Source organism: Haliotis rubra, unplaced genomic scaffold, assembly GCF_003918875.1.
Source record: "Haliotis rubra isolate DU_JTF1 unplaced genomic scaffold, ASM391887v1 Scf260, whole genome shotgun sequence".
Taxonomy (NCBI): Eukaryota; Metazoa; Mollusca; class Gastropoda; order Lepetellida; family Haliotidae; genus Haliotis; species Haliotis rubra.
In genome coordinates, this window is record NW_025766670.1 from 819578 (window position 1) to 844389 (window position 24812).

General features: G+C 41.2%; 1 protein-coding gene and 1 long non-coding RNA gene across 2 annotated transcripts in view; both read left to right on the plus strand.

Moving 5' to 3' along the window:
* The window catches only part of LOC124280125 (multiple epidermal growth factor-like domains protein 6), a 273391-nt gene extending 254970 nt beyond the window's left edge, over window positions 1-18421 (plus strand). Inside the window, 6 exon segments of the mRNA XM_046716015.1 lie at window positions 22-150; window positions 726-851; window positions 1177-1311; window positions 13275-15630; window positions 15704-15741; window positions 16149-18421. Coding sequence (XP_046571971.1) covers window positions 22-150; window positions 726-851; window positions 1177-1311; window positions 13275-13411 — 527 coding nt within the window. The 3' untranslated portion in view covers window positions 13412-15630; window positions 15704-15741; window positions 16149-18421.
* Window positions 10821-11885, plus strand: LOC124280126. The gene is made up of 3 exons (XR_006899584.1): window positions 10821-11548; window positions 11656-11726; window positions 11853-11885. It is a non-coding gene; the product is annotated as an uncharacterized LOC124280126 (long non-coding RNA).
* Window positions 18422-24812: the final 6391 nt, after the last annotated feature.

Below are 24812 nucleotides of genomic sequence, written 5' to 3' on the forward strand. Positions count from 1 at the left end.
CCACATCGTGCATGTCTCCAGCATGTCCCAGTGGAACTCACGGCCCGTACTGCAGCGATCGGTGTGAGTGTGTCAACGGCGCCCGGTGCAACCCCATCAACGGCCAGTGTAAATGTCCACCAGGCTACACAGGAAGACAGTGTGAACTCAGTGAGTTATCCTTGTCTCAGCTCACCAGTTATATTTCACAGTTTGTATGCCTTTAGTTTTTCATACAAACCCTGAAACAAATATATCCATGAAAGCCCATGCAAGTCTAGATTATGTGGCAAGTCTAGATTTCCATAGTTTCTCAAAATGAAGAAAGTCTCTGGGCTCCTTTTCATTATATTTCATGATTATTTTTTATGAACAATATTTTTCTGTAAAATATGTTCATTTCAGAGACTAGATGTTAGTCAAGTAAGCCTTTTACCTTATGGAATCTGTTTTGGTTGATTCGAGACTGGATATTCTCTGGCATTGATGTTAACCTTTCCAGCGCCTCACAGACACAATTTGTGCTATCTCGGGTAATAATGGAGATTATGCTGTACGCACTTAGATCATGCACGTGCAGCGTGGAGTTCAGTATTATATAAGTAGCATATAATTATTATTATTTCAATTATCAGATATTTTCAAATCATTGATAGCATAGATCAAATGTGAAAATTGATCTGATGGAGGAACTAAACATCAATTGTTGAATGATTCCCATTTAATGAAGTGCTCTGTGTTTACAGAGTGTCCTAATGGCACGTTCGGGGTCAGATGTCAAGAGGAGTGCAACTGTGGCGCTGTGGAGTGTGACCACATGACTGGGCAGTGCCTCTGTCCGCCCGGTGTAACAGGACCTCAGTGCCAGAATGGTATGTAGTATCTCTGTTATACACCGCTCTTTTGTAAGAATCCTTGTGGAACCTGTGGCAAGTCCCATGTAAAACAATTGTTCACAATGGTTATAGTAGCTAATAAGCTTCTGTGTGTGTTACAATGTGCTTAGGCATGGGAGGCATGATGGAAAGCCCTCTAGTAAAGCATTTGCTCATCATGCTAAGAGGCTCTGGTTTGAAGTCACAAGATAAGTACAAAATATGAAGCCAATTCTGATGTCACCTGCCATGACATTCCTGGACTATTGCTAAAAGTTGCATAAATTTCAACTCGTTCATTTGTTGATGAATTTTACTTCAGCCTGCACACGAGGAACGTATGGGCCGAACTGTCAATACTTCTGTGACTGCAAGAACAAGGGCATCTGTGATCTGTTGACCGGAGCATGTGACTGCCAGGAAGCCTGGACTGGCCCTCACTGTGACATAGCATTAAGTAAGACAAGCTCACTCTTCGGTGATGGTGTCATAACTGCTAACAACTTTTACTTCATAATAATGCTTTTATTACCAAGACTACTTTCCTGAGAACTACTTTTCTAACATCACTGTGATGGTGCATTTTACACCCCTGTTTGTGCCCTCTAGCTGCACTGTAGCTGGACTCATCTGCCCATCACATCATGATCATCATCATCATCATGGTAATCATCACCATCATACATATCACATATCAAGTTACTTCTTTGGTGAGAGGTCACAATCACAATTGTCTTGTGGCAGATGTAGGTCCATTTTGCCGATGTAAACATGAAATATTTCCCAAACATTACTCGGTCGGAAGTTACAATCTCTGTCCAAGGTCAGATATGACAATAGCTCCCCAAGGTCAGAAGTGACAAATTGTTCCCTAGGTCCAAAATGACAATATTTTCCTAAGGTCAGAAATGACAATATCTCCCCAAGGTCAGAAGTGACAAATTGTTCACTAGGTCCAAAATGACAATATTTCCCTAAGGTCAGAAGTGACAAATTGTTCTCTAGGTCCAAAATGACATCTCACTTTGGTCTGAAGTCAGAATATATCCAACAGATCATGGACATTGTATACAGACATATATACCACTCTAAAAGGTCAAGGACCACCTCATTGTTTGACGTTGCTATAGTTACTTGTCATGAAGGGTGACTGAAGTAATATGAAAGAATCAAGTGTTCCTTGACTTTTTGGGGTGATATATATATGTATATCTCCTGTAGTAGGTTCCTTTGTCATGCATCACACGTAAATAACTAAATAACATGATAGGTGGCTGATATCCTACTCCATGTAACTGACTTCAGCCACATCAGTGAGTTGAAGATCCTGGTGATGGCCGGTCATAAGCTTGGTACTCCCAGTAAGGTGGAGTTGATTCTGGATGTTGAGTACTACAAGCAAGATAGAAACACATCAACTATGCAAGACTAAGATAGAAAGACTGGAAATACTCACGTTTGAAGTAAATGTAATACACTCTGAAATCTTGTATATTGTATATAGTTGTAGGATAATAGTTCAGTGAGTGTGAATAGATTAGACACAACTGATTCTGTGTTCATTAGAATCATTACATCCTTTACAACTAAAACTAAAAGTAGTGATTTCTTATTGTCAATAGTAAGATTTATATAAAGAAAAACAGGTAAAAAGTAAATTCTTTGGTTATTGTTGATAAGAGAAAGACAGCCCTATGTGCCCGAGTGCAGTCAAACATCGTGTAGAAGTTGAAAAAACCTATGTAAACAAACTGTTGATGAAAGAAGGAATACACAGGGCTAAGATTTTACTTCAACACAACCATAAGTTTGACACAAGGGTGTGTTGATGGTGGTGTTTCTGAAGTGTAAATAGGATCACAGATATTCCCTGGTGAGATTACACATGCAGTAAGCAGAGATGCCAACCCTTACGCTTTAGGCGTAATTATTACGATTTTGACCAGTAAATTACGCCATTACACTTAATCTGCGAAAATTACCTTTTCTACTCGTTTTACGAAAATCAATAAAGTGGGTAAAATTTCACAGGGAAGTGTTTCGTAACGTACAGATGCGGGGGTGCAGAAATGGCCTTGCATCGATAGGAATTGCTTACTCTTAGCAATGCACTCATTCCAAGGAACTTGCAAGGAATTAAAGTATTTTGAGTCACATGACCAACAATTTTCAATGTATGGAGCCTCATAATGATTGGTCACATGTGTTTCTGTCTAGAATCTTCCTTTCGTGAAAACGTGTACCATGTTGAAGCAATCGGCAAACAAATATTACACTTTTTAGGTCAAAATTACACTTTTTTGACGTCTAGTATTACACTTAGGCCCAAAATAGGGTTGGCATCTCTGAGTAAGAGATACTAGTCCAGTCTTTAGAGGTTTCTGTAAAGGTAACACACCATTCATCCAATGTCCTTACACCACAGAACTCATGCCGACAGAAGCATTTAGCACTAAAAAGCAGTTTCTGAAAATTTGATTCATAAATTTTCCCAAGGGATTTTGAGTGACATATTTTCTAAATAGTTTTTAAGACGTGGGTAATTTGTTGGAATTGGTGGTGTGTATTAGCAATCTTGATTTGTTCCGTCATGAGGTTGCGGACTATTCCAGCAACAAGAGACGTGTGGAAATTTATTTCATATTTATCACTACTCAGAGCTAGAGCTAGTGTTCACCCACTAGTATCAATGTTTCAAAATCTCAAACAACATTTTCAGCCTTGGGATTACACTTCTTCAGTAATGAACAAATTCTAATATTTTTGAGGGGGTTGAGTCCCAGATGGGACCAAATCATGTCCCTTTATGGGCATCAAATCGTCAATAGACAAAGTCATCAAGCAAGCCCACTTTGCAAGCAAAGCTCCTGCTGCTGGAGAGGGTTATATTGCTGACTTTTGTGTGCTGACTACTGTAGGTTCAAATCCTGTATGGGACTCAACCAAAAAAGGTCATAAAATTTGTACTTAACTAAGAAGGTGCACAAATTGATATAGCATTAGACCACTTTATAAAGAGATATTTTGTATTCATATTGATAGCCTTGTCTCTAGTGGGTTTTAACAACAGCTTCAGCCATCGAAGGATTCATGAAACATTGTTTTGGACAAAATAATCAGTTAGCACAGACTTCATACAATGACTTTCCCACCTTCCCATATGGCTTACCTGGAATCTCTGTGACTATGTGTCTTTGACAAGCATACAGTCACATTGCTTCTATGTTTCATGGTAACAGTCATGAAAAGGTCATCCATTTCATCCTGAAGATCAACACAGTGTAATTGTATGACCCATGACCAGTCATATTTCATGTGTATTCTCCATGTCACCATGACCTGTCAATCATGCTCAGTCTTCAGCATTTGGGAATTATCTCCCCTTATTTTCTAATTTGAATTGTCTCTCTTCAAGTTCAAGTTATTTCAAAATCACCCACCTACTTTACACACATTTGCAGTTAATACCCCTTTTTTTCTTTTTAAACATTTTGAAGTCACTATCCCTTTTTTTTCATAGCTTTTTGAAGTCCGTGCCCTGTTCTTTCATGCTCATTTTAGAGACCATATTATAGATGGTCTCCGCTCAGATGAAGTTACTGCCTATATATTTCATATACATTCTCTTACTTTTCAAGCATTTTGAAATAACCGTCACTTACTTTTCAAGCATTTTGAAATTTGCCCCCTTATATATTTCAAACTAACATGTTCTTCCTCTCAAGCTTGTTATAAATATCCCCTCTTGTTCATGAGCATTGTGGGAGTTGTACCAGATTCATGCCTCGTGGATGGATGCCATTAGACTGGCAGCTGCTGTCCTCTCACGCTTGTTTTAACCGCATTTTGCTTTACTTTTCGTCTGGATTCCCACATGAGGAGAATTCTGCCTCTCGTGTCCACTCTAGATAATAGTACTAAGGTGACTACTGACTATTCCTTCTCTGGTCAAGTACAGGTACGACGTTTCCATGGAACATCTAATTAAGTTTCATAAAATAATTTTTTTAGCATTTTAAATTACATGTACACTGTATGTTGTAAAATATACTGTTTTCTGAAACTATCATGTTTAATACATTTGTTTTTCTGAAGTAGTTGTGTTGAAAACAGTATTTTGTACCTACCTTGAGATAGTTTTTACATCGACCTGAAGTGTAACGTGTGAGAAACTTTTGGGCCAAATTGTAAATATTGATGAAATTTGGATTTGTAGAATAAAACCTGTGAAGGAATATACCAATTTTAGGTATATGAAAAGATAGAAGATACAAGACAGTATTAAGTGTCTACTTCAGGTTCCATTGAAGAATAGCAACCAGTATTTGACCACTGAGTGATTGTTATATACTATTATACCCTCATCACTAGTAATGTCTTCATTGCACTGCAGATGTACATTGTCAAAGTTTTTCTCGCTATCATCATTCTCCTTTCATGTGAAGAAAGTTAGGTTTGAAGAACAGTAGTATATAGAATTAGTTGTAGGGAACATGTCTTGATGCCTGTAGTATACAGAACTAGTTGTGTGATAAGTAGTAGTATACTGAACTAGGAATAAGGGCAGAGCAGGAAGAAACATGGTGGGAAAACTAGCAGGAAATATTTTCAAAATTGTTATATAAGTAAATTCTATTATTTGTTCTGACGTAGATGACTCTTAAATGTTTTGTGTGAATTCGGTCCTGTGTTAGTAGTTTTATGTAGATATTATTTATTATTTTTGAGAGATACAAAAAACATTGTAGTTCAGCTATTTCATTCCCCTGCTTTCTGTGATAAGTTGCGTTGTTTTAAATCATCGATCATGTTGTGTACTTGTAGCAATACAGCTGCACCGTCAGTCTGTCAGACAGTCATTGTGTCAATTTGTTTATCAGTCTTCTGGTCAGTCAGACAGGTAGACAGTCTGTCAGTCGGTTCATCATCTCGACACAACAACCGACGTTTCCCAAAAATCAGTTCCTGCATGTCATCTTTGTGTTATTTTCAGAGAGGAAAACGCTTTAATCAGAGCTAAGTCAGTTTAAACAGACATTACTCCCACCAATCAAAAGCTTTGACAATGTATTGACCTTGTGTTGACCTTGTGTTGGCTACCATTATTATTTAGCTGTTGCACTTTCCTTGGTTGCCATGTTGTTCTGCTTAATATGTTTCAGTTTCAGCCTTGGTTCTGTTTGGCATGGAATTTGTTGAAAGCTTGTGTATCGGGGACTTTGTCTGTCTGAATTGTGTGCGACTCTCTGTCCGTGTCCATGTTTGTGTCTCTGTCTTTGTCTGAGTTTGAGTCTGAGATTAAACAGTGATCTTAAACTACTTGTAACAGCAGCAGAGGTGATGAAATCAGAGTGGTCATATCCAAATGGATATGAAAGTGGAACAGTCCAGATTGTTTGGGGGATGAGTTCCTACAGCTTGAGCAGTTTACCAACAAATCAGCCAGCTGCCTTCCATCACCTCATTATCCTGAAAAATGGTCCTAACAATCATTTTTGGTCGTTGTAACATGCGACTTAATAAATCAGGTGATCAATGAATCCGAATGATCTCCACATCAGTCACTGGACTGTCTGGCCCTGGGGGCGGTGGGGTAGCCTAGTGGTCAAAGCGTTGGCTCATCACGCCGAAGACCCGGGTTCGAATCCCCACATGGGTACAATGTGTGAAGCCCATTTCTGGTGTCCCCCGCCGTGATGTTGCTGGAATATTGCTAAAAGCGGCGTAAAACCGAACTCAGTCAGTCAGTCAGTCAATTGTAGCAGGCCACTACTGTCATATTGCTGAAAGAGTGCTGAATGTGGTGTTAAAAAATAAAATGTACAGCCTTCTTGTGCCTATAGGCAAACATGTCAAAAGTGTCGTATCTATCCATCTTCAAACAACAAATGTTTGTCATTTTCAACATGCCTGTGTTTGTCAGTGGGAATCATTCATCACAGTTGGTAAAAATAACACCCTGTAATAAACTATCTGTTTATTGAATGTAATAAAACGGGTGAATAGAATAACACTTACGTAAAATTAAAACACAATCTTGTGTTTATGAAGTAAAGAACACAAACACCAATTTGTGTCTGTAATAACAAGAAATCAGTCTGTGAACAGCCAACATACACGTACAAGAGACATTGTACGTTTATCTTACTTCAACAAAACTCAAATTAGGACACTTATTAGTTTGCACTGTCTGAAACGTAATTATCTCAGCAGGTATAGTCCCATTATAACACTGGGAGAATGTCATGGATTTTGTGCTGATTCTGGGTTAACTAATGTTCCTCGTGCTAACTAATGCTTAGTCTCTGAAAAACTCCAATAGAAGCAAATGAATCCATGGGAAAGTAATATGAGACAGTGTTTTAGGTGCCAATCAAATACTGATCATCTTCAGTGTATGAAATAAGCCAGAAACACAGCCAGATATCAGGGCTGGTAACTTAAAAATGTTACCATCCCACATGGAATTTAACCAGACCAGACACCAAGATATGGTGAATTTACTCAGATGTATGGAACATCTCAAATTTTTACCAGACCATCGGGCTGGCTTGCTGTAAATTTTGACCGTCCGTCAAAAATCTAGCCAGTCTCGGGCGGTCAGACGGGCCTTATTTCATAGCATCGGGCTGGCTTGCTGTAAATTTTGACCGTCCGTCAGAAATCTAGCCCGTCTCGGGCGGTCAGACGGGCCTTATTTCATAGCATCGGGCTGGCTTGCTGTAAATTTTGACCGTCCGTCAGAAATCTAGCCCGTCTCGGGCGATCAGACGGGCCTTATTTCATATCATCGGGCTGGCTTGCTGTAAATTTTGACCGTCCGTCAGAAATCTAGCCCGTCTCGGGCGGTCGGACGGGCCATATTTCATATCATCGGGCTGGCTTGCTGTAAATTTTGACTGTCCGTCAGAAATCTAGCCCGTCTCGGGCGTAAGACGGGCCATATTTCATACCATCGGGCTGGCTTGCTGTAAATTTTGACCGTCCGTCAGAAATCTAGCCCGTCTCGGGCGGTCGGACAGGCCATATTTCATACCATCGGGCTGGCTTGCTGTAAATTTGACCGTCCGTCAGAAATCTAGCCGGTCTCGGGCGGTCCATATTTCATATAGTCGGGCTGGCTTGCTGTAAATTTTGACCGTCCATCAGAAATCTAGCCCGTCTCGGGCGGTCGGACGGGCCATATTTCATACACTGTCATCTTGAAAGATGACTTGATATACCTGGCTAATCACGGTGTTGATTGTATGTCATCATACCTTGACAGGCTGGATTGTTCTTCATAACATCAATCACTGGATTGTCTGGTCACGACCTGATCATTTTATGACAACCTAATATATCAGGAATATATGAGCTTTTAAGTACCACATGCACATATGTAACTGATGGAGGTCACACAAGTCTATTTAGCCTGGATTCCTGATAATGGTCTATAGCTTATCTAGATTTTTGAACATAAACCATGACATACTTTCAGTGCCTTCTCTGAGTATGACTTTGTGGAACTGGTTTGTGCAGGTGTGGGGTATGTGTCTTTGTGTTGACATGGGTGTGTGGAATGACAGGACAGATTTATGTGTTACTTATATATGAGGAGTACAATTCCACCTCAAGCACTTTATTGGATGAGAATAAATCAAGACCAGAACCGACAGTTTAGTTATCCTGGGTCAGGGAGGTAAAAACCTGAACAAGACATTGAACTAGAAGTGGGTGTGCTCATTGCCCAGATTCAGAGTACACTGTATATTCTGAATGTCAGACTTCTTAATATCTCAGTACATGTTGATGAATATGTCTTTTCAAAAACCACATGGTCAGTGGGCAAAACAGAAAGTGTAATGATAAAACCATATTAAGCCATTTCTTTAGGCATATTCTGCATGAGTTTTGAGAAAAAAAGAAACCTAAAAAATCCCTGCTGAGGATAGTCAGTGAGATTAAAGGGTTTCATCCTTTCCAATCTCTTTTGATTATAAAACATTGACAGGTAAGATTGTAAGTTGAAAGGTCTCTTCCTAGAGGTTAGACATTTATGAAATCTTACCATCGGTCATGTTGTTATGATGTATGATCAGTAAAGAAATTTTAGTGGTTGCACAGGGTCATCTGGCTGTTCATGCTATCGTCCACTGGTTCACCAGGAACTCTTTGTATCAACCTCTGGTCTACCTGGTTCTTCCATCTGTAAACCAATGTAGCTATCAGTTCTGTCAGTCTGTGGTTCCCCTAGCTATTTATGGTACAAATCATTGGTACCCCTGGCAGTTCATCACCTACAGATTCCTCGGACTGTTCATGCTATGAAACCCGTTAGATCCAGGTTAGAATTTGGTTTTCAGCGACCAATGCTTGTTGTAAGAGGCGACTAACAGGATCGGGTGTTCAGGCTCGCTGACTTGGTTGACATATGTCGTTGTATCCTAATTGCATAGATCGATGCTCATGATGTTGATCACTCAATTATCTGGTCCAGACTCGATTATCATGCTATAAAGTGCTGGTTCACCTGGCTGTTATCGCAATGTAACCACATGGGTCCTCATGACATCAACCAACAGTCAACAGTAGGCGATTGGTTACCCTTATTGTTAAAGAGTAGGCAAAATTTCCACCAACAGTGAAGACTGTATGTATTCCCCTACCTTGACTTGATGGGATTGTTGTACGAAACTGCCCCCAAATGTTCACGGTATATGTAACAGTCACTGAATGTAAAGGTCAAGGTCAATTCAGCAGCAAACCAGAGACTCCCTCAGGGGAAGTGTTGTAATTAAATATATGTCATTATTAGAGAAATATGTGTTCAGTGTCTGTGTTCGTTCCGATACTGCATGACTTAATTACTCCTAAGTTGAAGCAGTGTTTGTTGAAGCAGTTATTGTTCGTGCAAGATGGCATGCAGAATGACTTGATTGTAAAACTCATTTGTAACAGGTTACTTATTAAGTTCTTTTTTAAGATTAGGATACATTGCATGATGGGAATTTTCATTTTAAACATTTCATAAATTATGTTGACAGAATATAAATAATGTTTTCAATCATAAAGATGTCAAAACTCAGATCTGATCAATTTCTGTGCGCAAGTTAGACAATATATGATAACGGATATCATAATGGATTTAATTTTTACTGAAAAATTTGTTTAATAAATGGAATGATTATGCATGGTATTACTAAATGAGATTAAAGTGTAAAAATTAAAAGGACTTAATTACATTTTTGCTTTCTTTCATAAAGTAGTGAGAAAAGCTTCGACAAATGAAACAGTGTTCGTAAGTACTGCAATCAAGATATACATATCCCAGCATGCAGCCCCTGTTGGTAAACATACACATACAGCCCCTCATGAAGTGGTTTTGTACGACATCATGTAACTCAGGAAGCTCTGATATGTGAGATGATAAAAGCTGGACGCAGTTAGAAGCTATTCTGACATCTGGTGTGAGAAAAACAGCAGCACTGTCATGATGATGGGACCTGCAACCTCATCCTGTTGTGTGCAGGGGAGATAACCGGTTATGTGGAGGAAGGTGCAGGGGAGATGTATAGGAAGGTGCAGGGGAGATAATATGGATATTGATGTAGAGACATATGCAGGGGAGATAACTCACAGGCTGGTATTTTTTCCTCGATCATTTGATGTCAATCTCAACGCCACATGCAGGGGAGATAACTGCCTGGGAGTGTCGGGAAGATGAAGATGCTAGGGGAGGAAACTATTTGGCTGTCATCCTAATGGATGTACAGGGTGTAGGGGAGATAACTGTGAGGCAGATGGAGTGCCCAGTGGAGATAACTACAGGGCAAAATAAAGGTGCAGGCAGTAACTCGCTTAAGTGTCGGGAAGATGAAGATGCAGGGAGGAAACTCTCTAAAATACTGTGAGGCAGATGCCCAGTGGAGATAACTAGTGGTGTACACCTTACACAGCTAGTCAGTTTGCATGCAACAAGTTATACTTGCAAGAGACTGACCATTATGATTACAACCATGTAATGACTATTTTTCCGACACCTAATTTTTTGGCTGTCAATTTTAACCATCATGTTATCAGTTTCGTGAGAATGTATGGAATCTCAAATCAGTCTGACAAATTAAGAACACATCTGAGAAATAGACAGTTGTAACATTTTGCCAGTTTACTGTAAGGACATTCTCAAAGACATTTACAAAAAGATACAGGTCTCTCCAAGATTTTTGTTATGACCTCATGCACACTGATTAAAGCAATCCTACTGGGACAATAACAAAGGTGTCACAACCTGAGAAGGAGCTTGAGAAACTATGTCACAGGGTTGATAGTCCATTTGTGGCAACAAAGGAACACACAGAGAATGCAGTGACCACAACTGCTCCATCAGTCAAATCAATCTTTACACATTGCTGAAGTATCACTTCCTTGGTCTTCATCTTGATTTTAGGTTCATGATGGTTCTGGGACTTTATCTGTATTTTGAGTTCCCTAGGGTACAGCTAGGGTTGTCAAGGAGGGCTACATCTAGGTCTGGTGTAGGTGCAGCTAGGGTAGTACTGGAGAGCTGTATCCAGGTCTGGTGTAGGTACAGCTAAGGTTGTCAGGGACGGCTACATCTAGATCTGGTGTTGGTACAGCTAGGGTTGTCAAGGAGGGCAGCTTCCTGGTCTGGTGTAGGTGCAGCTAGGGTTGTAAAGGAGGGTGGTATCTAGGTATGGTGTGGGTGCAGCTAGGGTTGTCAAGGAGAGCGGTATCTAGGTCTGGTGTAGGTGCAGCTGTCAAGGAGGGTTGTATCTAGGTCTGGTGTAGGTGTAGCTAGGGTTGTCAAGGAGGGTTGTATCTAGGTCTGGTGTAGGTGCAGCTAGGGTTGTCAAGGAGAGCGGTATCTAGGTCTGGTGTAGGTGCAGCTGTCAAGGAGGGTGGCATCTAGGTCTGGTGTAGGTGCAGCTAGGGTTGTCCTGTGGGGCTGTATCTAGGTCTGGTGTAGGTGCAGCTGTCAAGGAGGGTGGCATCTAGGTCTGGTGTAGGTGCAGCTAGGGTTGTCAAGGAGAGCGGTATCTAGGTCTGGTGTAGGTGCAGCAAGGGATGTCAAGGAGAGCGGTATCTAGGTCTGGTGTAGGTGCAGCTAGGGTTGTCAAGGAGAGCGGTATCTAGGTCTGGTGTAGGTACAGCAAGGGTTGTCAAAGAGGGTGGTATCTAGGTCTGGTGTAGGTGCAGCTAGGGTTGTCCTGTGGGGCTGTATCTAGGTCTGGTGTAGGTGCAGCTAGGGTTGTCCTGTGGGGCTGTATCTAGGTCTGGTGTAGGTGCAGCTAGGGTTGTGAAGGAGGACAGCGTCTAGGTCTGGTGTAGGTGCAGCTAGGGTTGTCCTGTGGGGCTGTATCTAGGTCTGGTTTAGGTGCAGCTAGGGTTGTCAAGGAGGGCTGTATCCAGGTGTGGTGTAGGTGCAGCTGGGGTTGTCAAGGAGGGTTGTATCTAGGTCTGGTGTAAGTGCAGCTAGAGTTGTCCTGTAGGGCAGTATCTAGTTCTGGTGTAGGTGCAGCTCGGTGTGTCAAGGAGGGCTGTATTTAGGTTTAGTGTAGGTGTAGATAGGGTTGTCCTGGAGGGCTGCATCAAGGTTTGATTTACGTACAGCTAAGGTTGCCCTGGAGGGCTGCATCCAGGCCTGATGTAGGTACAGCTAAGGTTGTCCTGGAGGGCTACATCTAGGTGTTGTGTAGGTACAGCTAAGTTGTCCTGGAGGGCTACATCTAGGGCTGGTGTAGGTGCAGCTAGGGTTGTCAAGGAGGTTTGTATCTATGTCTGGTGTAGGTGCAGCTAGGGTTGTCAAGGAGGGCTGCATCCAGGTCTGGTACAGTAAGGGTTGTCAAGGAGGGTGGCATCTAGGTCTGGTGTAGGTGCAGCAAGGGTTGTCCTGGAGGGCTGCATCCAGGTCTGATGTAGGTACAGCTAAGGTTGTCAAGGAGGGCTACATCTAGGTGTGGTGTAGGTGCAGCTGAGGTTGTCAAGGAGGGATGCATCCAGGTCTGGTGTAGGTACAGCTAAGGTTGTCAAGGAGGGATGCATGATGGTTGCAATTCAGTGAAGTGTAAGTGCAGCTAATGCCATTCATGAGGCATGCATCTAGTGATGTGTAGGTACAGCTACGATTTTTCATTAGGGTTGCATCTTGTGTGGTGTAGGTGCAGCTGAGGTTGTTCAGGAGGACTGCAGGTGAGGGTATTCAGGAGTGCGCAGCTTGGGTTGTCCAGGATGGTTGTATTTTGTGTGGTAAAGCTGCTACTAGGATTGTTCAAGAAGACTGCATCCAGGTGTAATATGTCATATTTCTTATTGTGAGATGAGTGATTGCCTGGTGACTGATGAGTTTTGATGTGATCAGCACAGATCAACACTTTATATCCTTCTGTTGTTTTATTTTTGTTTTATTGTTCCTTTCAGTCCCTACCGGGCCACGACGGGGGAGACATCCCTTGGGCAGTGAACTACAGTCGAAAGTAGACACAGCCTTCAATAAGAACAGTCGACTGAAATGTTTCCATTACGTGTGGAGCGCAGTGCCTGAATATCACGTTTAAAGTTACCTGATGGCATTTTCTTAGGAATATCTGACATTGCATCAGTTCAGTCTTTTGACCGACATGAAGTGTGGAGAAATCATATTCATACTGATGTACATGACGGTTAAACGGAAGGTTGCCATGGTGATATGTGGCCACCAGTGAGAATGTGTTGAAAGTGACATTATGGTGCTGAAACTGATCTCTCGCTGTGTAGGTGTTGTAAGCCAGGCTCTGATTGGACACAGTTCTGGTATCATCCAATGAGGATGACTGAGACAACTGGCTTTGGAAGCTGATACAGCGCAAGTCGTCTATGAGAGTGTAGCTGTGTTAATGTTACAAGTCTTTCATTGTAATATTTCCCATTTCAATGTTCATGCTTATGTTCTGTATGCTGCTCACAGAAAGTTAAGGATAACTTAAGAGAAGGAAATATTTCACTTTAAAAACTGTTAGATGAATTTGTATTAATTAACATTGTCATAAATAATCACATTAATAATCAATACAAATCATTGAGTGTGTATGATTAAAGATGTAACTCCCGATGGGTTTGAGCATGACCAAGAGAATGTTACCTGTATCTGTCTGTTGTGATACAAGAACATTGCCCTCGGTCCTCAGCGGGTTCCTGCAAGGTCCTAGGGGGGGCAGGGGGCACACAGGGTCTGGTATTGTCCTCTTGAAGTCCTGCAAGGTCCTTAATGTCCTGTGAGCAGTAGACAATGTATGACTTGTTTACGACGTCACTGCACTATGTGATCTGTTTGTGACCACTCTCAGGCATATAGATAAAGTCAATATTTGTTTCTGTAACAAATAATTTGCATTTTTCATGTTTGTTGAGTATGGATGTGTTTGTTTCCTTTATTTTTTACAGTGTTATTCTTTTGTTACCTCTCTGTCAATGTCCTCCCTCCTCTTGAAGCCAGTCGGGATCTGAACATAGTCAGGTAGTGAACCATATCTCACATGTGGAATAAGTGTTAAGATATATAATTTCGCAAGTGGAATAAGTCGGGTACAATATACACAATATCTCACATGCGCGGAACAAGTGTTAAGATATATAATTTGACACATGTTGAATAAGTCTGGTACGATATATACAATATCCTACTTGTGGAATAAGATGGTAAGATATATAAAAAATCACACATGAGGAGTATGATGGGTTTTTTCTCAGTTTATATATATATTTGCGAAGTGAACATCTTGTACATTTTCTTTTGGTATGTTTTAAAGCATCAGCCTTTCAAAGATGCCAGAAAATGTGTTAAAGTACTGAAGATAAGTTTTATAGACTCTAGCACGACTTCACCGAAGCTAAGTACTGGTGAAGTGACCTGCGATGTTCATCTCCTAATGCTGGCCGTAGATCCGAAGTTTCATCATTTTATCATTTGCCACAGAAGATATTTTCATTTATCGTTTTTTACTTTCAAGATACCTCATGAAAGGTGTACATAATTTTTAAGGGACTTTAGACTGTTTCCTTTCCTTTGGAATTCATATCCTGAAAGAAATGTCTGACTCACTAGCATCAACTGAATGGCTGCAGCAAAAATATCTTGTATATCATGTTTGCTGTTGTGAAGAAACAGAGCTATTTGTAGTCCAATCTGCAGTTTGTGTAGTGTGACATAGGTCACGATGACGGATGACGTGTGTCACTTCTAAAACATGTCACCTTATCAAGGGGTAGTGTGCTGGTGGCAGATTAAAGCACCTGCTTTAAAATCTGAAAACACTTATTTGATCCCTCAGTTATTTTCTCTGTTTTTAGTTCAGTTTGCTGTCCAGTATGTGCTAGATTACAACAGCTTGCCTTGAGAGATCTCACCTCATTGTCGCTCTCATCTGTTCAATGTCATAGTTTATTTATTCCCTGCCAGTTTCTCTGTACTACCTCAGCAGCTGGATGTGTCAAACCTCACCCACCCACTCACTCACTCATGCATCAGGACCACTGCCACCCACTAGACATGAAGGAATTGTTGGTGGTTTTGTTACATAGCTCAGCAGATTGTTGGTGGACCAACATAGGTTTCACACCATTTGTACAATGATGAGCCAGTGCCTAGGTTTAACATCCTTTGTATAATGATGATCCAGTGGCAAGGTTTAAATCCTTTTGTACAATAATTGCCAATGCTCAGGTTTAACATACTTTGTGCAATGATGAGCCAGTGGCAAGGTTTAATATCCTTTGTACAATAATTGCCAATGCTCAGGTTTAACATCCCTTGTACATTAATCCAGTGCCCAGGTTTAACACCCTTTGTGCAATGATTGGCCAGTGCCTAGGTTTAACACCCTTTGTACAATGATGAGCCAGTGCCCAGGTTTAATATCCTTTGTGCAATGATTGGCCGGTGCCTAGGTTTAACATCCTTTGTATAATGATGAGCCGGTGCCAGGATTTGCTATTCTTTGTATACTCCGGGATCGGGTGGTCAGGCTGATCGACTTGGTTGACATGTGTCATCGTATCCCAATTGTGCAGATCGATGCTCATGCTGTTGATCACTGGATTGTGTGGTCCAGACTCGATTATTTACAGACCGCTGCCATATAGCTGGAAAATTGCTGAGAGCAGCGTAAAACAAAACTCACTCACTTAGTACACTGATAAGCCAGTGGCCAGGTTTAACAGCCTTTGTACAGTGAGCCATTGCCTGGGTTTAACATCCCTTGTACAGTGAGCCATCGCCTGGGTTTAACATCCCTCGTACAATAATCCAGTGCTCAGGTTTAATATTCTTTGTACAATGATGAACCATTGCCTAGGTTTAACATCCTTTGCCAGTGGCATCAGATAGCTTGTTTGAGAATCAATCAGGCAGCCTTATACCTCTTCTAGTAACAGGATTTGTAGTTCAATGACAGAAAGATCTTAGCTATTGAAGGTGGACACCTAGATTTGAGGCACTAAGAATTACAAATAGGCCCTATGAGTTAGGATTGGGCACTGAGTATTGATGACTGGCACTGTGATTTCAGGGTGAGTGCTAAGGTATGAGAAATTACACTAGATAATGGTGCAAGAGGTTTTATTGAAACCACAACAATTTTATGCCATAATTCTTTTTTATTAACTGAAACAGACAAAAGCACAAATGTTTGACACATCCTTTTAAGCATCAGTTGACTCATTTCTTTCGTTGTAGTTGTAAATTATGTTGATGCATTGAATGGGTTGCACAGCTCTTAGCAGACAAGAGAGACACAGTCAGATTCCAGCAAAGTTTCAATTTACACTTGACATTATCCTAGCAAATAAAATAGTTTTGTAAATTATTCCTCTATACTGTTTCATATTCACTTCGTGCCGTTGAGTTCTTGTCCGGTTTTGTGAAACAAAGCATAATGCTGTACAGCCATATTGTCCACAGTCGATACTGCTGGTCTGGTGCACTCAACTTACTGCTGGACAATACGGTAGGAAGATCTGTTGGCTTATCAGATATCCATCTCTACCAAAATATGGTCATACTGATTTACTCTCTTTTAGACATGATCTTTCAGGAAAATAAGAATTGGTAAAAATAAACATGAAACTCTGAAAAACGTTTTCACGAACCATAAGATGATAAAATGATTTTTATGTTAACTGTATACAATAAACCATTTAGGACATTTTGCAGAGTAATGACTTATTGCAGACTGAAGCGCAGTTGTTGCCTTGTGTACGTATATTCCTTGTTGCTGTAAACTAGGAGACCAGCATATCACAGACCTGTTGTTGAGATATCAGAGATATATTGAGCCAGCTGTTGATGATCTACTGAAGTTGTTGGATCCAGCCAGGTTGTACATATGTAGTTTATTCTGTGATTGTCAAGATGGTATTCAACGGTTGCAGTATGTGTTTCTGCAAATCTCTTTAGCTCCCTGAGCAGTTAATGTCATATATTTTTTGTAGGTGTATTTACTGAAATTGTTCATTCTGTGGTAGAATTAAGGCATAGCAGACTCTTCCGGAAATCTTCTAAATAATTTTTGGTGTACATTTGTGGTGTTTTAATGTATAATTTTCCAGTATTGTGAAGTAAAACACATCTGAAGATGTGCATATACGATCAAGTGAGGTTGTTAACGCCAGAAATATGATCCCATCATTTTAGCAAACAGGGAATATGCAGAACAGAGATGTTAAAAACTTGAAATATACACCCTACGGATGTATGTGGAACTGCCCGAGCATCAGTTGATGAGCAAACACAGATGTTTTGTTTACTATTGACTGACTTATTTGTTTGATTACATATTGTAAACTGTTGTTTGATGTTAAAAAGGTTCTGTTTCAGGCCAGTCTCAATAATCTATGGTATTACTACCCCATTCCATTTTGTTAAGTACCCAAGGCAGTTAAGATGGAATGGAGTTATAATAGCCTGGACTACAGAGGATGGTGTTGTGTTTGATGGTCTGTTCACTAGATCTGTTATGTTCCCAGAGATGTGCATCCTTGATATTTGTACTGCAATATTTGTATTGTATTTCATCTGTGTCTGTAATAAACTTGTATAGCTATTTGTATTAATTATCATATTTGTATTTGTTCATGTGTGCCATATGTTACTTCCTCATATTGCATACTCACTTTGAATTATGCCATTAACATGAGTTACCATAGTTACAGTGCAATATGCAATCTTACCATGGATGGTAAACCATTTTTGTTAGAATTTTAACCCAGAATTGGATGATCCAAGGTGCTGGGACATAGGTTCTGGACCGATTCAATTTTAGGGTTTGGATTAAAATACAATTCAGCATAAAAATGAACAATGGCAGTGTTTCTGCTTACGACGTGAGAACTCATCATTAGTCCTGCTTGAGTCCTAATGTACTGAGATATATTTATTTGATGCAATATGATGTATTGCCATTACCAAGACGCTGCTTTAACTGTAGACTTCCTGTACTATACTGTGCTAGTCCCTTTAGCAACGTGAGGTGTAACAGCCACACCCACAATACTAGAGCCAGTGGCTAATAAATATGTTAAACAATTTCTCACTGTCTGTGTTTGTCTTGTGTCATGGTTGAAGATCACATAACATTTGCAGATCACATTACACATCATACGTGCAGATCACATTACACATCATACGTGCAGATCACATTACACATCATACATGTAGATCACATTACACATCATACATGCCGATCATATTACACATGCATATCACATTACACATCACACATGCAGGTCACATCACACATGCAGATCACATTACACATAATAGATGCAGATCACTTTACACATCATAGAAGCAGATCACATTACACATGCAGATCACATTACACATACATGCAGATCATGTTACACATTGGTGCAGATCACATCACACATGCAGATCACATTACACATACATGCAGATCACATCACACATGCAACTGATATTACACATCACACTAGCGGATCACATTACACATCACACAAGCAGATCACATTACATATGCAGATCATATTACACATTACTCAAGCAGATCATGTTACACATGCATGCAGATCACACATCACACATGCAGATCACATTACACATACATGCAGATCATGTTAGACATCCATGCAGATCACATACATCACACATGCAGATTACATTACACATCATACATGCAGATCACATTACACATACATGCAAATCACATTACACATACGTGCAGATCACATTACACATACATGCAGATCACATTACACATACATGCAGATCACATTACAGATCATACATGCAGATCACATTACACATACATGCAGATCACATCACACATACATGCAGATCACATTACAGATCATACATGCAGATCACATTACACATACATGCAGATCACATTACACATACATGCAGATCACATTACACATTCATGCAGATCACATTACACATACATGCAGATCACATCACACATGCATGCAGATCACATTACACATAAATGCAGATCACATTACACATACATGCAGATCACATTACACATACATGTAGATCACACCACACATACATGCAGATCACATCACACATACATGCAGATCATATCACACATCAAACATGTACTCCGAACTTTTCACTGAATTCATATGCTTGTTTCGAAACGATGTTCTCTGTGCACAGGGCAGGGTTAAACACTCGAGTATCCACTTGATGAATGCTGTCAGTAGGTAAAAAGCATGACTGGGTGTCACCGCCATGATGAGCTTGTGCCAAGCCATTGAAATGCTAAACAAGACCAGTTAACAACCAGTCTCAATCGTCCACCAACACATGCCACTGAGTATCAGTGATGACACACAACCGTGTGTCTGGTAGACCATCAGATCGGCAAGGCAGGTCTTCAGGCAGGTAGTCAACTGGTAGGGTCCACACAACCGTATGTCTGGTAGACCATCAGATCGGCAAGGCAGGTCTCCAGGCAGGTAGTCAACTGGTAGGGTCCACACAACCGTATGCCTGGTAGATCATCAGATCGGCAAGGCAGGTCTTCAGGCAGGTAGTCAACTGGTAGGGTCCACACAACCGTATGTCTGGTAGATCATGAGATCGGCAAGGCAGGTCTTCAGGCAGGTGGTCAACTGGTAGGGTCCACACAACCGTATGTCTGGTAGATCATCAGATCGGCAAGGCAGGTCTTCAGGCAGGTGGTCAACTGGTAGGGTCCACACAACCGTATGTCTGGTAGATCATCAGATCGGCAAGGCAGGTCTTCAGGCAGGTGGTCAACTGGTAGGGTCCACACAACCGTATGTCTGGTAGATCATCAGATCGGCAAGGCAGGTCTTCAGGCAGGTGGTCAACTGGTAGGGTCCACACAACCGTATGTCTGGTAGATCATCAGATCGGCAAGGCAGGTCTTCAGGCAGGTAGTCAACTGGTAGGGTCCACACAACCGTATGTCTGGTAGATCATCAGATCGGCAAGGCAGGTCTTCAGGCAGGTAGTCAACTGGTAGGGTCCACACAACCGTATGTCTGGTAGATCATCAGATCGGCAAGGCAGGTCTTCAGGCAGGTAGTCAACTGGTAGGGTCCACACAACCGTATGTCTGGTAGATCATCAGATCGGCAAGGCAGGTCTTCAGGCAGGTAGTCAACTGGTAGGGTCCACACAACCGTATGTCTGGTAGATCATCAGATCGGCAAGGCAGGTCTTCAGGCAGGTAGTCAACTGGTAGGGTCCACACAACCGTATGTCTGGTAGATCATCAGATCGGCAAGGCAGGTCTTCAGGCAGGTAGTCAACTGGTAGGGTCCACACAACCGTATGTCTGGTAGATCATCAGATCGGCAAGGCAGGTCTTCAGGCAGGTAGTCAACTGGCAGGGTCCACACAACAGTGTGTCTGGTAGATCATCAGATCGGCAAGGCAGGTCTTCAGGCAGGTAGTCAACTGGTAGGGTCCACACAACCGTATGTCTGGTAGATCATCAGATCGGCAAGACAGGTCTTCAGGCAGGTAGTCAACTGGTAGGGTCGACACAACCGTATGTCTGGTAGATCATCAGCTCGGCAAGACAGGTCTTCAGGCAGGTAGTCAACTGGTAGGGTCCACACAACCGTATGTCTGGTAGATCATCAGATCGGCAAGACAGGTCTTCAGGCAGGTAGTCAACTGGTAGGGTCCACACAACCGTATGTCTGGTAGATCATCAGATCGGCAAGGCAGGTCTTCAGGCAGGTAGTCAACTGGTAGGGTCCTCTTGGACCATTAACGCATCGCCTTGCCAGCGGGTAGCACAATCTTCTTCTAAAGATGTTACCACTCCTGTACCGTCTCTGCACTGAAACCCGTTGCTGGCAAACAGTTGTGATGGTATACTGGCATTTATTATTCTTGGGGTTTTACTTTTTGTCCATATTTAGGGCAGCCATCAGTAATCTAAGCGAGCCAATCTCCACCAACGGGAGATATCTATGAATACACAATGGCATGTTGAAAGTGGTTATATGTAACACATGTCACTGCCTGTGTCTCTGATGCATTATGGGATAGCAGCTGACGCCTGTCACTCCCAAAGAGTAAATTATATACAGAAGTGCCACGCTCAGGTAAAATGGAAATCGGCGAAAACCTGAATAATCCGCCATTATACAAGTCGTGTAGAATGTGTGCCAGGTTTATACTACCAGAGACCATATAATTGTCTCATCTTTTTATATGGTTTCTGATACTACTCATAAATATTAACAATGTGGTTGTGGCCAGAGGAAATTCTAGAGCCAGGGGTGATTTAAACATATTTATTCCCAATGAAAGGAACCGGATTGTAGACAAGCATAAGCTTATATGAATACCGCTCCGGGATACAATGGTAGGAAGAGTAGACATGTCATGATGAATGTACTATGTGAATGATATAATTATAAATGTTGCAAAATCGATAAAAGACGCCAATCATTGTTAAACAGTATATGTCAAAAAGAATTATTTTGGATCAAATCTGCCTGTTAAATTTATAAACGAGTGCACTGAAATTAAAAGTTCTTTGTTTACTATTGAGGAACAGGTTTGAAACAAAACTGATTTTAGGTCAAACCCTTTAGTATAAAAATACATAATTTGACGTATATCGTTGTAAAGAGTTCATTAAAAGAAATAATGAGCAGTCTTCATAGTTATGGCCACAAGAGCAGCTGATGTTGGAGATATAAATCTTTCATATTTGGGCGCATTAAGGTCACTACATTCAAGCAGAGTATCCCTGATTCAAGTCGGAGACGACGAGAATGTATGATTTGACAAAATCTGCTACCGAAATTTAAGTCAAAATGACTGTAGATATTAGAATCGTTTCAAATTACATGGTTAGTCATCAATCTGGTCTCATGTTCTTGCAATAAACACTGATGTTTGACACTGTCAGCGCTATAGTGCTCGGCAATACGTTAAGCAAGACGGACTTCACACACAAATATACGCCATATTTATAATTCCCTTGCTGTCAAGATGAATGCATATGGCCAACCCGCACCGACGGATGTCGGTGTCATGTACTGAGTGATCATAACATACACCAGTCCGCAAATAGAAGCGACAAAATCCATTCTACACCAATGAGAAAATCACCGCTTGAAGCAGATTCGATTTCAGTTCCGACCTGATTATAAGTTTATTTAAAGCCGAGTATATTAGGAATCAGATCGCTTGGCAAGCAGTACACTACCAACCCACACACAACACAAGACCCCAGTGAATAAACCATGAGTTTATTAGACAGCCACCGAAGGCATGTTCCCAATTTGCCTATACATCCCTGTAAACTCTTACACTCTTTTCAAAACAAATTTCCACTCCAGTGGCTATTCTTCATACAAGGTTAAACATGGAACTACCTATTGTATACAATTGACTAATCCAAGTCCGTTCTAACGTCTTTATTAATTACTATCATATTTTGATAATACTGTCTCAGGTAATGGGATTCAGGAACTTACTGAAGCTTAATCAAGTGCCCTGCTGCGTCAAGGAACTGCATGGCTGTCCTTCTCCCGGTCACAAGCTGCTGCTTCAGACTTAGTCTGTCTCACAGTCCCTGAACCACATTATTTTCCCTACAGCCTAGCCTTCCCTGTAGTGCTAAAGCCCTAAACGAAGCAAGTCTCGGTCTCCCTAGGGCTCCTTTACAATTTAAGTGGGCTTGTTTGTTCTTATCAAAATTATATATATTCAGAGACTAAGCCTTAGTCTACTTCAGACTCTGTAGACGCTGGTCAGTGTCTCTATAGTCGTGGTCTTGGTCGGGAACGACCAAGGAGACGAACATGCTCGGCGTTTTCAACAGGGGGACGGGTGTGAACGGGGGGACGCTGGTGGAAGTGATATGATCGCCCATGGTACTGCAGCTGCCCTTACTTCCTTGAACAACACATTTCCAATGTGTGGTAACCTGTCGTCTAACGTTCAGTCGGTATCTGTAACCTGCACGAATGACCTGCTGTCCGCCGTGCTGAGAAAATTACGAACTCTGCTCACTGTACTAGGAATGCCATTTTGCAATGGAATGAAGACCTGGGCCCCGTTTCACAAAGCCATGGTAGCGCTACGACTGTCGTAAGTCTATGTTACTGACTGACTGACTGAGTTTGGTTTTACGCCGCTTTTAGCAATATTCCAGCAACATCACGGCGGGGGACACCAGAAATGGGCTTCACACATTGTACCTATGTGGGGATTCGAACCCGGGTCTTCGGCGTGACGAGCGAACGCTTTAACCACTAGGCTACCCCACCGCCCCAGTCTATGTTACAGTATAGGAGGTACAACAGTCGTAGCGCTACGATAGCTTTGTGAGACGGGGCCCTGGTATTTTAGTTATACAAATGTTGGAACAACAAACCTTGAGCAACCTCTACTCATTAAACCTTGGAGAGGCCTGTTCTCTCATGATCAAAGTTTGATTGTAACAAAAGTGTTTTGGGGGATAATCTTCCTGCATGTCCTCACCTAATCATTTTGCTATTTATAACAATTTAAAGTATGGTATGGTTCCACAGCTAATGTATTTCACTTGAGATGCCTGTTCTCTCATGGTCAAATTTTGATTATTACAACAGTGTTTTGGGAGATAATCATCTTGTTGTGTGTATGCACAAACAGTAAGTATGGTATGGTTCCATGGCTACTTTGTTTAACTTATGGATCTTATAGAGAACATGTTCTCTCATGATCAAAGTATGCGAGTATGGTAAGATCAAGATCAAACAGTCACAATTTATTTTAATATGGATCTTATGGAGAACATGTTCTCTCATGATCAAAGTATGCGAGTATGGTAAGATCAAGATCAAACAGTCACAATTTATTTTAACATGGATCTTATGGAGAACATGTTCTCTCACGATTAAAGTATGCGAGTATGGTAAGATCAAGATCAAACAGTCACAATTTATTTTAATATGGATCTTATGGAGAACATGTTCTCTCATGATCAAAGTATGCGAGTATGGTAAGATCCAGATAAAACAGCCACATTGTCACCGAATGGTACATAATGAGTCTCCTCTAGAATATAAGTGAGTGAGTGAGTGAGTATGGTTTTACGCCGCTTTTAGCAATATTCCAGCAATATCACGGCGGGGGACACCAGAAATGGGCTTCACATAATGTGACCATGTGGGGATTCGAACCTGGGTCCTCGGTGTGACGAGCCAACGTTTTAACCACTAGGCGCAAGTAAGGTTTACAGCACATTACAGTTATTTATAAAAGTACATATGTATCAGGAACAGCAATGCTATAAAAGATTTACAAGAGATACGTTCGTCACGGTACACAATCTAGTACAGCGGTTTACGTGTTATTGAATAGAGCAGCTACACACTCTAATACATGACCCGAGGGGGAGTCACACAAGGTATACAGTATACAGTATATACATCCACTACAGCGTAGTAAGGTTGACCAGAACTGAAGTGGTC